This window comes from Theropithecus gelada, chromosome 5 (assembly GCF_003255815.1).
Source record: "Theropithecus gelada isolate Dixy chromosome 5, Tgel_1.0, whole genome shotgun sequence".
Taxonomy (NCBI): domain Eukaryota; kingdom Metazoa; phylum Chordata; class Mammalia; order Primates; family Cercopithecidae; genus Theropithecus; species Theropithecus gelada.
Genome location: NC_037672.1, coordinates 43,992,231 through 44,006,900, shown reverse-complemented (window position 1 = coordinate 44,006,900; position 14,670 = coordinate 43,992,231). Strand labels below are relative to the sequence as shown.

Genomic DNA, 14,670 nt, shown 5'->3' with positions numbered 1-14,670 from the left:
CTGCACTTTTCCTAAGACCTTTGCAACCCACAGACCAGGAGATTCCCTCCAGTGCCTATGCCACCAGGACTCAGGGTCTCAAGCACAAAACTAGGCAGGTGATTGAGCAGACACCAAGCTAGCTACAGGAGATTTTTCTTTTTCCATACCCCAGTGGCACCTGGAATGCCAGGAAGACAAAACCATTCACTCCCCTGGAAAGGGGGCTGAGGCCAGGGAGCCAAGTGTTCTGGCTCAGTGGGTCTCACCCCTATGGAGTCCAGCAAGCCAAGATCCACTAGCTTGAAATTCTTGCTGCCCGCACAGCAGTCTGAGGTTGACCTGGGATGCTCAAGCTTGGTGGGGGGAGGGGCATCTGCCACTGCTGAGGCTTGAGTAGGCAGGTTTATCCTCACAGTGTAAACAAAACCACCAGCAAGTTCGAACTGGGCGGAGCCCACCACAGCTCAGCAAGGCCACTGTGGACAGACTGCCTCTCTAGATTCCTCCTCTCTGGACAGAAAAAAAAGGCAGCCAGTCAGGGTATTCTAGATAAAACCCTCAACTCCCTGGGACAGAGCACCTGGGGGAAGGGGTGGCTGTGGGCACAGCTTCACCAGACTTAAACATCCCTGCCTGATGGCTCTGAGAGCAGCAGATCTCCAAGCACAGCGTTCAAGTGTCTGCTAAGGGTCAGACTGCCTTCTCAACTGGGTCCCTGACCCCCGTGTATCCTGACTGGGAGATGCCTCCAAGTAGAGGCCGACAGACACCTCAAACAGGAGAGCTCTGGCTGGCATCTGGTGGGTGCCCCTCTGGGATGAAGCTTCCAGAGGAAGGAACAGGAAGCAATCTTTGCTGTTCTGCCACCTCCGCTGGTGATACCAGGCAAACAGGGTCTGGAGTGGACCTCCATAAAACTCCAGCAGACCAGCAGCAGAGTGACCTGTTAGAAAGAAAGCTAACAAACAGAAAGGGACAGCATCAACATTAGTAAAAAGGATGTCTACTCAGAGACACCATCCGAAGGTCACCAACATCAAAGAGCAAAGGTAGATAAATTCACGAAGATGTGGAGAAACCAGTGTAAAAAGGCTGAAAATTCCAAAAATCAGAACACCTCTTCTACTCCAAAGGATCGCAACTCCTTACCAGAAAGGTAACAAAACTGGATGGAGAATGAGTTTGATGAATTGACGGAAGCAGGCTTCAGAAGGTGAGTAATAACAAACTCCTCTGAGCTAAAGGAACATGTTCTAACCCAATGCAAGGAAGCTAAAAACCTTGAAAGAAGGTGAGATGAATTGCTAACTAGAATAACCAGTTTAGAGAAGAATATAAATGACCTAATGGAGCTGGAAAACACAGCACAAGAATTTTATGAAGCATATACAAGTATCAATAGCCAAATCGATCAAGTGGAAGAAAGGATATCAGAGATTGAATATCAACTTAATGAAATTAAGTAAGAAGAGAAGATTAGAGAGAAAAGGATGAAAATGAATGAACAAAGCCTCCAAGCAATATGGAACAATGTGAAAAGAACAAATCTACTTTTGTTGGGTGTACCTGAAAGTGATGAGGAGAATAGAACCAAGTTGGAAAACACTCTTCAGGATATTATCCAGGACAACTTCCCCAACCTAGCAAGACAGGTGAACATTCAAATTCAGGAAATACAGAGAACATCACAAAGATATTCCTTAAGAAGAGCAACCCCAAGACACATAATAGTCAGATTCACCAAGGTTGAAATGAAGGAAAAATGTTAAGGGCAGGCAGAGGGAAAAATTGGGTTATCCACAAAGGGAAGCCCATCAGACTAATAGCAGATCTCTCTGCATAAATCCTACAACCCAGAAGAGAGTGAGGGTCAATATTCAATACTCTTAAAGAAAAGTATTTTCAACCCAGAATTTCATATCCAGTCAAACTAAGTTTCATAAGCGAAAGAGAAATAAAATCCATTAAAGACAATCAAATGCTGAGAGATTTTGTTAACACCAAGCCCACCTTATAAGTGCTCCTGAAGGAAGCACAAAACATGGAAAGGAACAAACGGTACCAGCCACTGCCAAAATATAACAAATTGTAAAGTCTATCAACACTATGAAGAAACTGCATCAACTAATGGGCAAAATAACCACCTAGCATCATAATGACAGGATCAAATTCACACCTAACAATATTAACCTATCCATCTGAAAAAGGACTAATATTCAGAATCTACAAAGAACTTAAACAAATTTACAAAAAAAAAAAAAAACAACAAATAACCCCATCAAAAAGTGGGTAAAGGATATGAATAGATACTTTTCAAAAGAAGACATTTTTGCAGCCAACAAACATGTGAAAAAAAAAAAGCTCATCATCACTGGTCATTAGAGAAATGCAAATCAAAACCACAATGAGATACCATCTCATGCCAGTTAGAATGGTGATGATTAAAAAGTCAGGAAACATGTGCTGGGAAAATTGGCTAGCCATAAGTAGAAAGCTGAAACTGGATCCTTTCCTTACTCCTTATATGAAAATTAATTCAAGATGGATTAGAGACTTAAATGTTAGACCTAATGCCATAAAAACCCTAGAAGAAAACCTAGGTAATACCATTCAGGACATAGGCATGGGCAAGGACTTCATGTCTAAAACACCAAAAGCAATGGCAACAAAAGCCAAAATTGACAAATGGGATCTAATTAAACTCAAGAGCTTCTGCACAGCAAAAGAAACTACCATCAGAGTGAACAGGCAACCTACAGAATGGGAGAACATTTTTGCAATCTACTCCTCTGACAAAGGGCTAATATCCAGAACCTACAAAGAACTCAAACAAATTTACAAGAAAAAAAACAAACAACCCCATCAAAAAGTGGGCAAAGAATATGAACAGACAGTTCTCAAATGAAGACATTCATACAGCCAACAGACATATGAAAAAATGCTCATCATCACTGGCCATCAGAGAAATGCAAATCAAAACCACAATGAGATACCATCTCACACCAGTTAGAATGGCAATCATTAAAAAGTCAGGAAACAACAGGTGCTGGAGAGGATGTGGAGAAATAGGAACACTTTTACACTGTTGGTGGGATTGTAAACTAGTTCAACCATTATGGAAAACAGTATGGCGATTCCTCAAGGATCTAGAACTAGAAGTACCTTATGACTCAACCATCCCATTACTGGGTATATACCCAAAGGATTATAAATCATGCTGCTATAAAGACACATGCACACGTATGTTTATTGCGGCACTATTCACAATAGCAAAGACTTGGAATCAACCCAAATGTCCATCAGTGACAGACTGGATTAAGAAAATGTGGCACATATACACCATGGAATACTATGCAGCCATAAAAAAGGATGAGTTTGTGTCCTTTGTAGGGACATGGATGCAGCTGGAAACCATCATTCTCAGCAAACTATCGCAAGAACAGAAAACTAAACACCGCATGTTCTCACTCATAGGCGGGAACTGAACAATGAGATCACTTGGACTCGGGAAGGGGAACATCATACACTGGGGCCTATCATGAGGAGTGGGGAGGGGGGAGGGATTGCATTGGGAGTTATACCTGATGTAAATGACGAGGTGATGGGTGCTGATGAGTTGATGGGTGCAGCACGCCAACACGGCACAAGTATACATATGTAACAAACCTGCACGTTATGCACATGTACCCTAGAACTTAAAGTATAATAATAATTTTTTAAAAAGTCAGGAAACAACAGATGATGGGGAAATTGTGGAGAAATAGGAACATTTTTACACTGTTGGGAGTGTAAATTAGTTCAACTGTTGTGTGTATTGTGGCACTCTTCACAATAGCAAAGACTTAGAACCAACCCAAATGCCCATCAATGATAGACTGGATAAAGCAAATGTGGCACATATACACCATGGAATACTATGCAGCCATAAAAAAAGAATGAGTTAATGTCCTTTGCAGGGACATGGATGAAGCTGGAAACCATCATTCGCAAAACTAACACACGAACTGAAAACCAAATGCCGCATGTTCTCACTTATAAGTGGGAGGTGAACAATGAGAACACATGGACAGGCAGGAGAACATCACACACCAGGGCCTGTCAGGGAGTGGGGTGCTAGGGGAGGGATAGCACTAGGAGAAATACCTAATGTAGATGAAGGCGTGATGGATGCTGCAAACCAACATGGCACATGTATAACTATGTAACAAACCCACATTCTGCACATGTACCCCAGAACTTAAAGTATAATAAAAAAGTTATTATTCTTGTTGTACTTTATATAGATAATCAGGCCAAATATAATAAAGCAAATTGGTCATACTATGATTTGTCTTTATTAAAAATGGCAGACTAGAGAGAGAAAAAAATATGTTTCAAGAAAAATGGTACAGATGTTATTAGATTCTAGTTTCATCAGTTGTTTTTGAGTTTTTTCTACAATTTAGACTAACTCTGCTTACTCCTGTGTAAAACCAGCCATCTCTGGCCGCTGCTCAGAAGAAACAAGAGGGATGGATCTCACCTTTTGTTGGTACTGAAGAGTTATGTATTGCCCTGACCATATATACTTACACTTTCTGACTGAGCTCCTCTCTACCCTGAATGCAAGACACCCAATAGTTAGGCAGCAATATTATTGCCCCTGTTCAGCCTGAAGTTACAGAAGATGGATCTTCATCCCTCTCAAACCCTTAGGATTAATGGTTCTCTTACAAAAGGGAGGGGGAAAATGTCAGAGGCGTTTGAATCAGAATGCCTCCATCTTAAGTAGTGATTGGGTAAAATCAGGCTGAGACATTCCGGGTTGCATTCCCAGTAAGTTGCTCATTCTAATTCACAGGATTAGATAGGAGGTTGGCACAACATACAGTTCACAAAGACCTTGCTGATAAAACAGAATGCAGTAAAGAAACCAGCTAAATCCCACCAAAAAACTAAGATGGTGACGAGAATGACCTCTGGTCATCCTCACTGATACACTCCCACCTGTGCCACAACAGCTTAAAAATGCCATGGCAATGCATAAAGTTATCCTATATGGTCTAAAAATGGAAGGAATACTCAGTTCTAAGAAATGTCAGAAAACTCATGAATAATCCACCCCTTGTTTAGTACATAATCAAGAAATAACTGTAAAAATGGGCAACCAACAGCCACTGGGGCTGCTCTGTCTATGGAGTAGCCATTCCTTATTCCTTTATTTTCTTAATAAACTTTCTTTCACTTACAAAATAAAAGTGTTACTACTTGTTGATAATTCACCTTGTCACCCAAGAGCTCTGATGGAGATGCACAAGGAAATTCGTGTTATTTTCATGCCTGCTTATACAACATCCATTCTGAACCCATGGATCAAAGACTAATTTCAACTTTCAAGTCTTATTTTAAAAATACATTTTGTAAGGCTATGGCCACCATACAGAATGACTCCTCTGGGATCTGGGCAAAGTAAATTGAAAACCTTCTGGAAAGGCTATATCATTATAGGTATCATTAAGAACATTCATGATTCATGGGAAGAGGTCAAAAGATCAACATAAACAGAAGTTTGAAAAAGGTTGATTCCATTCCTCATGAATTGAGGGGTTCAAGATTTCAGTAGAGGAAGTAACTGCACATATGGTAGAAATAGCAAGATAACTAGAATTAGAAGTGGAGCCCAGAGATGACTGAATTGCTAAAATTTCATGATTAAACTTGAAAGGATGAGGAGTTGATTCTTGTGCATGAGCAAAGAAAGTGGTTTATTGAGATGGGATTTACTCCTGGTGAAGATGTTGTGAACACTGTTGAAATAACAACAAGGGATTTCGAATATTGGATAAACTTAGTTGATAAAACAGTGGTAGGGTTAGGGAGGATTAACTGCACTTTTAAAGAAGTTCTATTGTGAGTCAAGTGCTATCAGGTCAGGTCACATCATATGCCACAGAGAAATCTCATGAAAGGAAGGGTCAATCAGTGTGGCCAATTTCATCATTGTCTTATTTTAAGAAATTTCCAGAGCCACCCCAATCTTTAGTAAACAAAATTCTGACTATTCAGCAGCCACTAACATCAAAGCAAGACCCTCCAGGAGAAAAAGAAGACTCGCCGAAAGCTCAAATAATTGTTAGCATTTTTTTTTTTAAGCAATTCAGCGTTTTTAATTAAGTCATTTACTTTGTTTTATTTAGACATAATGCTATCGCACACTTAGTAGACTATAGTATAGTATAAACATATTTTATATGTACTGGGAAATCAAAAAACTCATGTGACTCGCTTTATTGCAATCTTAGTTTTATTGCAGCGGTATGTAACCAAACTAAGCCATATTGCCAAGGTATGTCTTTATTAATTTCTCAGTGAAGCCTTCCCCATTAACATTATTTGGAACTGATTCACCATCCACTCTAAACTCTCAATCCTTTTACCTCTTGTTTGTCCCCCCATGGAATTTAAAAATGCTTGATTTTCCTTCTTCCTCTTTCTGTTTATCAATCTACCTCTTCATTTATTAAATGTCTTTTATATCTGAAATTAAGCTCTATGAAACAAGAATATTTACTGTATCACAGCATATATTATTCATTATTAATTTATAATATTAACAATATTTAATTATTAACTGATAATAAATAACAATAAATTAATATTTAGTTGATAAAATATATTATTAATTAAAATTAAAAATAAGCTCTATGAAACAAGAATATTTACTGTATCACAAGTCCCTGGAAGAGTGCTTAATATATAAGATAGTCTCAGTACATATTTGTTAATTGATTGAATAGATTAATCCTATCTTGTTACCAAGATCTTCCCATGTTTAAAAAATCATATAACATTTGTAATATTTTCATAGGACTCTAGTCAGTTATGTATCAAAATTAACTAAACTCCACTTTTCTTTCCATTTAGGACATTTTGAACTTTTTATTACTCTTTTCATTAAGTCCTTGATGTTTAAGTTTTGGTATTAATAATTGCCTTAGGATGATCTTAGAAGCAGAATTCTAGGGTCAAATGGCATTAATATTTGAAACAGTTTGCCAACCTGCCCTTAAGAAACACTGATATAAATTTACACTTTCAACACAGTGTATGAGGGTCCTCAATTTTCCACGCCCTCAATGATGTTTATATCCATTTTCTTTTTAAATTTGTCAAGCATACCCCTGCCCCCAACCCATGACTAAAAACATGTCAATATGAGAGATAAAGTGATGCTTAAATACTTTTCCACTTAACAATTTCACTTTACCTGAGTTGGATCAATCACAAAATCATTTACATATCCATTAATTAAAACTTGGTGTAATAAGAAAAGACTGCTTTATAATGTGATATGCCTAATTTAATTATTTCTTCATTAAACAATTCTACTGTGTTTTATTAGTCACACAACACTAAAGGATATACAATACACTGATTGTGGATGTACTATTTCCTTCTTTAATTTAGACTAATGAAAATGACTTTTGTCCCTCTTAAGTATATTCCAAAAAACTTTACTTATAAATAAAACCATTTTCATATTTCTAAATAAAGATCTAAAATAATTTGAAATAAATACATGGCTAGAACGTGAGTTATTAAATGTCTTATAAGTTCCATAAATCCCATGAGATTATAATTATTCACATATGCATCAACCTCGGTTCTTAACACTTTTACCTAAAAATGTAAGATATCCAGTAATCAATTTTAATTTCCCAATAATTCTCTATATAGATAGAAAGATAACAATGTACATTTTTAAGTTCTATGAGGCACAGCATTCTTTCTAGTAATGTAATGACCCAAGTAACAAATATGCATATCATGCTCTCCAAATTAAGTCAGACAATCTTATAGTTTCATTTATGTGTACACATATGCATACATATAACAATACTAAATAATTTTATCTGATGTATAAGAAATTTTGCATCCAACTAAAAAAGGTCTTTCCATTGCTATTAAAGCAAAACAAAATTACCAATGTTTAATAGAGAAATAATAGGGTAAAGAAACTTCTTTTCTTATTTTGTTACTAAGAACATTATGATATGAAAGGCCATCATTCATAAGATAAACATTGACCCACAGCATATAACAAATAGAATTATTATCACTAGATCTTTTGATTATATAATGATTTTTTAAAAATCAAATGATGTCATGTATTAGCTGTCTCTAGCAAAAGTTAGAGTCAAAATTACAAACAAAAATGGATTATTTTCATTTTAAAGCAAAAACAATTAGTATGTATATATTAATATTAAAAAGAATAGACAATTCTTTGTTATATTGATCAAAAAAAAAAGTAAAACTCTATTTAAAAATTAGGAACCTATTTAGAGACTTGATAATATCGCACTTGAATCTTGTCCTTGATTAGATCAATGTAACAGAGTCTAGACAAAGGAAAGTTAATCTTCAATTACCAGAATACAGCATGATATTAATTGAACTGGCCCTGGGCACCTACTAAATCTATGTTAGAGCAGTATTTTGGATGGTATACCTTAAGGTAGCAGATTAAATTTAAAAGAATAATTCCATAATTACTATAATATCTACATGTCAGAGGATATAAAATTTCATATATCATGATATCAGATAATAGCCTCAGAGGTCCATATGGCTTTTTCTAATGTGTTGATTATAGAGGCATGTGGGGTTTCTGTTATTATCCCTTTGAAGTATGGGCCACTTTAAGATGCAGGATAGCAAACTTCATGAATTACTGGTATTAACCAACGTGATAAGCTCTTTTCATTTCACAAGCTGTCTACTCTGCAGTTGTACAGTGACTTTGACAGTCACTATGTCTTTGACTTCCAAATAATAACTGTCTTCCAAATGAAGATATTTCCCTTACCTCTCAAATTCTGTTAGAAGCTAGTGTTGGCTTAACGTTAAGAAGAAACATGTTTCATATTATGATAAGATCTTATACTTCAAAGGAGCTTCAAAGGTTCTGAAAATGACTTTGAAATATAGTTCTCATTAATCTTTTGTATTCTCATGAGGCAAGTAGGTGGCAAATATCTCAATTGTGAAAAATAGAAACTAATGAAAGAATTAGCTAATTTGCTTGCTCTATGCTAAATACTGAAGCAATGAAAAGTCTTTCAATCCTGGCACTTAACTGAAACTCTTACTTTGCATTCCATGTGTAAGAATTTTTATGCAAAGGAGAGTAAAGGAAGACAGACAAAAAATATCAGGAAACATGATACTCAACATAATCTACTTCATGAGACCCTGAGATTAATATTATTTCTTATTTAATTGATTGTGCTTGATGATGGCAATGGTGCTGAAATTTCAAAGAACTTATTTCCCTGGGTAACCACATTTGAGTGTAATCAGGGACACACTACAGGAGTTTGAATCCTACTTCACAGCAAAGCTAAAACCTCACAAAATCAACCATGGTGTAATAACTCGAGAAGAAAAAGAAAATAAAAAGTAAAATTTCAACTTAAAATGGATCTATAGGCTGGCAATATGCCTGATTCTTAAAAGGCAGTGAGAAACAAAGCTCAGTTTCTCAGGCTGTCCAAGTATTATTTGCTGGATAAGTTATATTCTACTGTTTTAGTTTTTCATTAAAAACTTTGGAAAAAAGAGTTTCTTCATTCTGTTTCATTTTTTTTCTCCATAGTCTCATAAAAATTCATTACAACAGTTTGGTTACATAGTGGGAATACACTTGTAAATTACTGTTGAAAATGTTTGTTCTTGTTCTCTATCTAGTCTTCCTGTGTAAAATAGCATAATAACTGACTTATTTTCATTTCCAGCAAAAGTTACTGCATTCATTTTTAGAACAAGAATGGTTACTGATAGCTAAGACTATCCAAATTTTAAAAATTAAAATTATTTTTGGAATTGTAAATGCTCAAATAAATGTTTATCTTTTTATATAGTTGCTTTCTTTATATTTGGAAAAAGAATAAAAATAATTCTGTACAACTGGCTTAATGTATATCTTCTATATGACTTATTTTCCAAATGAGGGTAAAGTGCCTTTCTCCTCTTACAACTTTAGCATGTTATGAGTTCTGTTTTTTTTTTCCCTAATAGAATGCTGGGTGACTTTATTAGTTTTAGTAAAAGTGGTAAAATTGTCTTTGGTAAAATTAAGAGACATAACCCACCCTCCCCCAAAATCTTCTTACATTTGAAAAAATAACTTAAATCTTCTACTGAATAAGTATTTTCTCTTTTTGGTTCTTGTCCTACACACTTAAGAGAGGCATAGTAAATGCAAATGTGTGTTTACAATTACAGTAAGTCCTCACATAACATCATGGATGGGTTCTCGGAAACTGCGACTTTAAGTAAAACGATGTACAACACAGCAGGTCCTCAAATAATGTTGATTAATTCAATGTTATTTTGTTAAAGCACTGATGAGAAAAATGGTTTGTTATAAATTATTTTGCTTAACTTTTCAGTCTCCACGAACCTATCAATAATTCTAGCTATTTTAATACGGAAACCTTAGAATTTTTTTTCCTCGTAGCTTTATAAGGACTATCTAGACTTACCTGGCCCATCAGTTATTTTTTCTAGGCACCGAGGAGTTGCACTAAGAAAAGAGGCATGTTTTCTTTTAGCCACTAAACTACGAGGTGGCATATATTTATGCTTAACTTGGGACATCTCATATGATTTGTGTACATCATAGCTGCCTGGCGCTGGAATAACCTGAAAAAAATTTTAATAGATGAGCATAAATATATCTTATATAGAAAATATCCAAGAAGATATCAGATGGATGGTTACAGTAAGTAATGAGTAGAAAAATCCTAAAACTTTTATTAATTAAACATTAAAACTAGAAACTTAAAAAAGAATTCTTAAATCTATGCCTAATAAAAAATGTAAATTTACTTGCCAAAATTAAAGTAAAATAAACACAAGTATGAACTTTAGGATCATTTTCTTTAAAAAACAGCTTTCATGATATAAATCAAATATATTCAATTTAATCATGAAAATCAAATTGCTGACAAGAATGAGAACAATGATTATCTGTTTTCCTAGGCAGCAGAACTATTCCTGCTTTACTGTTCTAAGTGAACATACTTCACTTATTCTACAAAATGAGACTGCTTATTTCATTTTTAATAATTACAATTAAGTTAGAAGGCTTCCTCTTTCATTATTTATGGTTCTTTATATGAACTGCAGTCATAGTAACATTTTTAATCAACATGAACCCACATGGATATTAATAAATACAATAATAATACTAAACTAAATGAAATATAAGTGCCATGTATTTGTTGGACAAGTAATGCCTTAAACAATTAGCTAATTATCTCAGTGAAAACTTTTAAAAACTAATTTTCCTCAAATTATAACATATTCCTTTGAAATCTGTTCACCTAGATTATGTATAAAGACTAAAACTTTTTAAGTGTTAATGATTTCCCAGTAGGCAGGAACGTGTTACGGCGAAGCACGTGGACTCTGGCATTAGATTTCCTAGGTTCCAAATATCTGCTGCTGACTAGCTTTGTGACCTCAAGCAAGCCACGTACCCTCTGTGATCCTGAGTTTTTGCATATGTAAAGTGAGAAAAATGATCGTACTTATTTCATAATATTATTCTGAGGATTAAATGAGTTAAAATGAGTAAAGTACTTAGTTTGGTACCTGTTTCTATAAAAGGGTTAAGTGAATCTTACTATTCTAGAAAACTTAATTTCAATGCAAAAAAAAAAAAAAAAAAGGCTGAACAGTCAGGGTTTGAACTAACAGGGAAGTATTTTAAAGTTTCAAATAAGTCAAACAAAATTGGATACTGAGAAAGCATACTTTTGAAGTCCCTCTAGGAGCCATATTTTAGAAAACATATTTTTTCTTGTTCCTTACATCCATAATATCACCCTCGAGCATATGCTAACATTACCTCCCACTTCCAAAGAATCCCAAAATATGGTAAGATCATGACTAGGATAGGGGATTCTTACATGAAACCCCCACTTCTGGTTTGAGTCCCATGTTAAACATGAAATGTCATGATAGGTAAGTCATCTAAGAAATGCTGGAAACCATTTTCTTTTTGCCTGCATCAAGAGTATATAGAGTAAGGGTAGGTGGAAAATAAGCAATAGAGGCAATATTTCCATACATGATTTGTGTATCTTTTGGGGCTGCCTCTATAGTATGTGAAAAGAAACTGGAAGAGATTATAAAAACACAAAGAGATCCTGTGCATACAATATGCCCAGTGTAAACAGGAAAGCTTTGCGAAGACCTTGATTGTGCCTACTATGACTTTAGTTTTCTTATCAGAAGCCATTATTGTTCCCACTTCCCATAAACCACCCTACCTGGTGTCACCATCTATTTCTTCTTCCAGTGCCTAGACTGGATATAATTCATAAGTTTGGCTACTGCCATACAGAAACTATTTTTTTAATAACTTGAAGCAAAGACAAGAAACTGCATCAGTGATCAGTATTCTTCAACAATAGTCTGTTCACACCTGGAAAAGTTTGTCAAACTAGTTCCTTAAATTCAGTAGATTCACTGCCTCTCCTACTAATCCAATATATATTACCCTTGTTCATAACAACCTCTACCTATGCATATTTATTCTTCTCTGAAATTTATTCCCTGCTTGTCTACTTTACTGATGTTCCTTCCTCTTTCTACTCATCTTAAATTCTCATTTTATTTGACCAAGAGATTAACATTTCAAGTAAATATCCTAAGCTGATGATTAATAGGACAAATCTGAAATTCTGTCTAGTAACAATAATTTAAACAATATCTATGTACTGTATAGTACCTTAAATCAGTTGAATATCATGTCGGGGAAATAGTATTTGTAGGTGAGATCATCAAATTTGTTGGTGATTCTTTATACATCACAGAAAATAAAGAAGGGACATGAAAAATGGATATAATAGACATTTCTCATGTTTTTCTTTTTTTTCTTTTTGGCTTATTGCATGACTTTTTTCTCATGCCAATATTTAAATCCTGTTCTTGCATTTGGGAAACTCCACATTATACAGCAGAGAATCTGGGTCCCAACACAAAAGCTAAAAATGTCTGGCTGTCATCTTCCTGGCCTCATTTTTTAGCTAGAACATGAATCCTTGTCCTAGGCTTAGTGTCCTGACTCCCTCATCCGGAAAACAAAAGCCCTACCCTAAAATAACATAAGGAAGCATAAAATTTGTATAATTAATGTGCATAAAATTCTTACAATGTTTTCTGATACATAAGGAGTACCAGTGTTGGCTTTCATTGCTATCATCATTGCCATTGGCATTATTATCTTTATTAGGTATAGGACTACGTGAACCCCTCAGTAATATCTCCCTTGCCTGAAGAGAGATGCTAATGGGATATTAAAAGGGAAGTCTCTAGTATTTTAAGCTACAAACAAATCAAAAGTAGTTAAGTTGTTGAGAATCACATAAAGACAATGTTCCAGGAAGTGTAAAAAAATTTCACTGGTTTCAACTACTTCAAAGGAAGGTGGGTCAGCCTGTTTGTATTTTGGCAAAACCAAATCACACACCTTCTGAATTTATTCATTTCTGTCAAGTCAAAGTCCCTGTAAAATTCTACATGCTCAATACCATGCAACAACTCACTTAAAACTCAAGCCTGACTGACCTGTAACCCCATAGACCAAGAGATTAACGTTTCTTTGTCTGATTTTATACAAATTCAGAATTAGTATGAAAAAGATTCAGCATTTCCAACTGAATGAAATTGGAAAAATTCAGTTTTTCCAGAATCAAGAGGTTTCAGGAGGTATGAAACCTCCCAATTTCATACACATTCAGAATTTTTCCAATTTCATTGAATGTTCCCTGCTATTTTGACATATGAAATTACATATACTCTCTGATCTCAGACATGTGAAACTGCATGTAGGCTCTGATCTTCAAAAACCTTGGTTACAAAACATCAACAAGTAAACCACTCAGCCACAGAAAGGAATGGAGCATTCAATTCCTAAATTGTCTGCCATGTTGTAGCACATTGCAAATAAAGATTGACCTCAAGTTTTAGTCTCAGAATAAAATTTTCCTTTACCATGCTATGGTAAAAGATCTGGAAATATTTTTGTTTCATATTCATTTTGAATAGTAGTTTTACTAAATATAGAATTTTTGCTTGAAATTTTTTACTCTCAGCCTTTTGCATGTCACTTCACTAATTTCTGACTTCCACTGATTCTGATGAGAAGTCTACAATTAGTGATATTGTTTCCACTACATAAGTTTCCTTTTTCTTGTTGCTTTCAAGATGTTACCTTTGTTCTCTTTCACTAGTTTGACTATAATGTGTGTAAGTGTGAGTTCTCCTTAAATATATTGTACTTGGAGTTCACTGAACTTCCTGGATTCATAGATTAGTGTTTTGTTTTTTTGTTTTTTTTATTACATTTGGAGAGATTTCAGAATTATGTCTTCAAATATTTTTCTGCTCCTTTCTTTCTCACTTCTCCTTCAGGGACTTTTATTATCCATATGCTGAAATACTTGACCTTGACCCACAGGTCTCAAACTACTCATACTGTTCAATCTTGTTCTCTGTTTCTCATATTCAATGATTTCTATTGATCTATCTTTCAGTTCATTAATTATGACTTCTGTCCTCTCAAATCTCCTGAGCCCAGTTAGTAAATTTTTTATTTATGTTTTTGTACTTTACAACTTTAGAATTATTTTTGTT

The 14,670-nt window shown here is 35.0% G+C and overlaps 1 protein-coding gene across 1 annotated transcript in view; it reads right to left on the bottom strand.

Annotated features, from left to right (window-relative positions):
• Window positions 1-9,648: 9,648 nt before the first annotated feature.
• The window catches only part of STPG2 (sperm tail PG-rich repeat containing 2), a 280,714-nt gene continuing 275,692 nt past the window's right edge, over window positions 9,649-14,670 (bottom strand). Inside the window, exons 9-10 of the mRNA XM_025384813.1 lie at window positions 10,509-10,668; window positions 9,649-9,716 (exon numbers count right to left, since the gene is read on the bottom strand). Of these exons, the coding sequence (XP_025240598.1) occupies window positions 9,649-9,716; window positions 10,509-10,668 (228 nt within the window). The remainder of the gene's footprint in view (window positions 9,717-10,508; window positions 10,669-14,670) is intronic.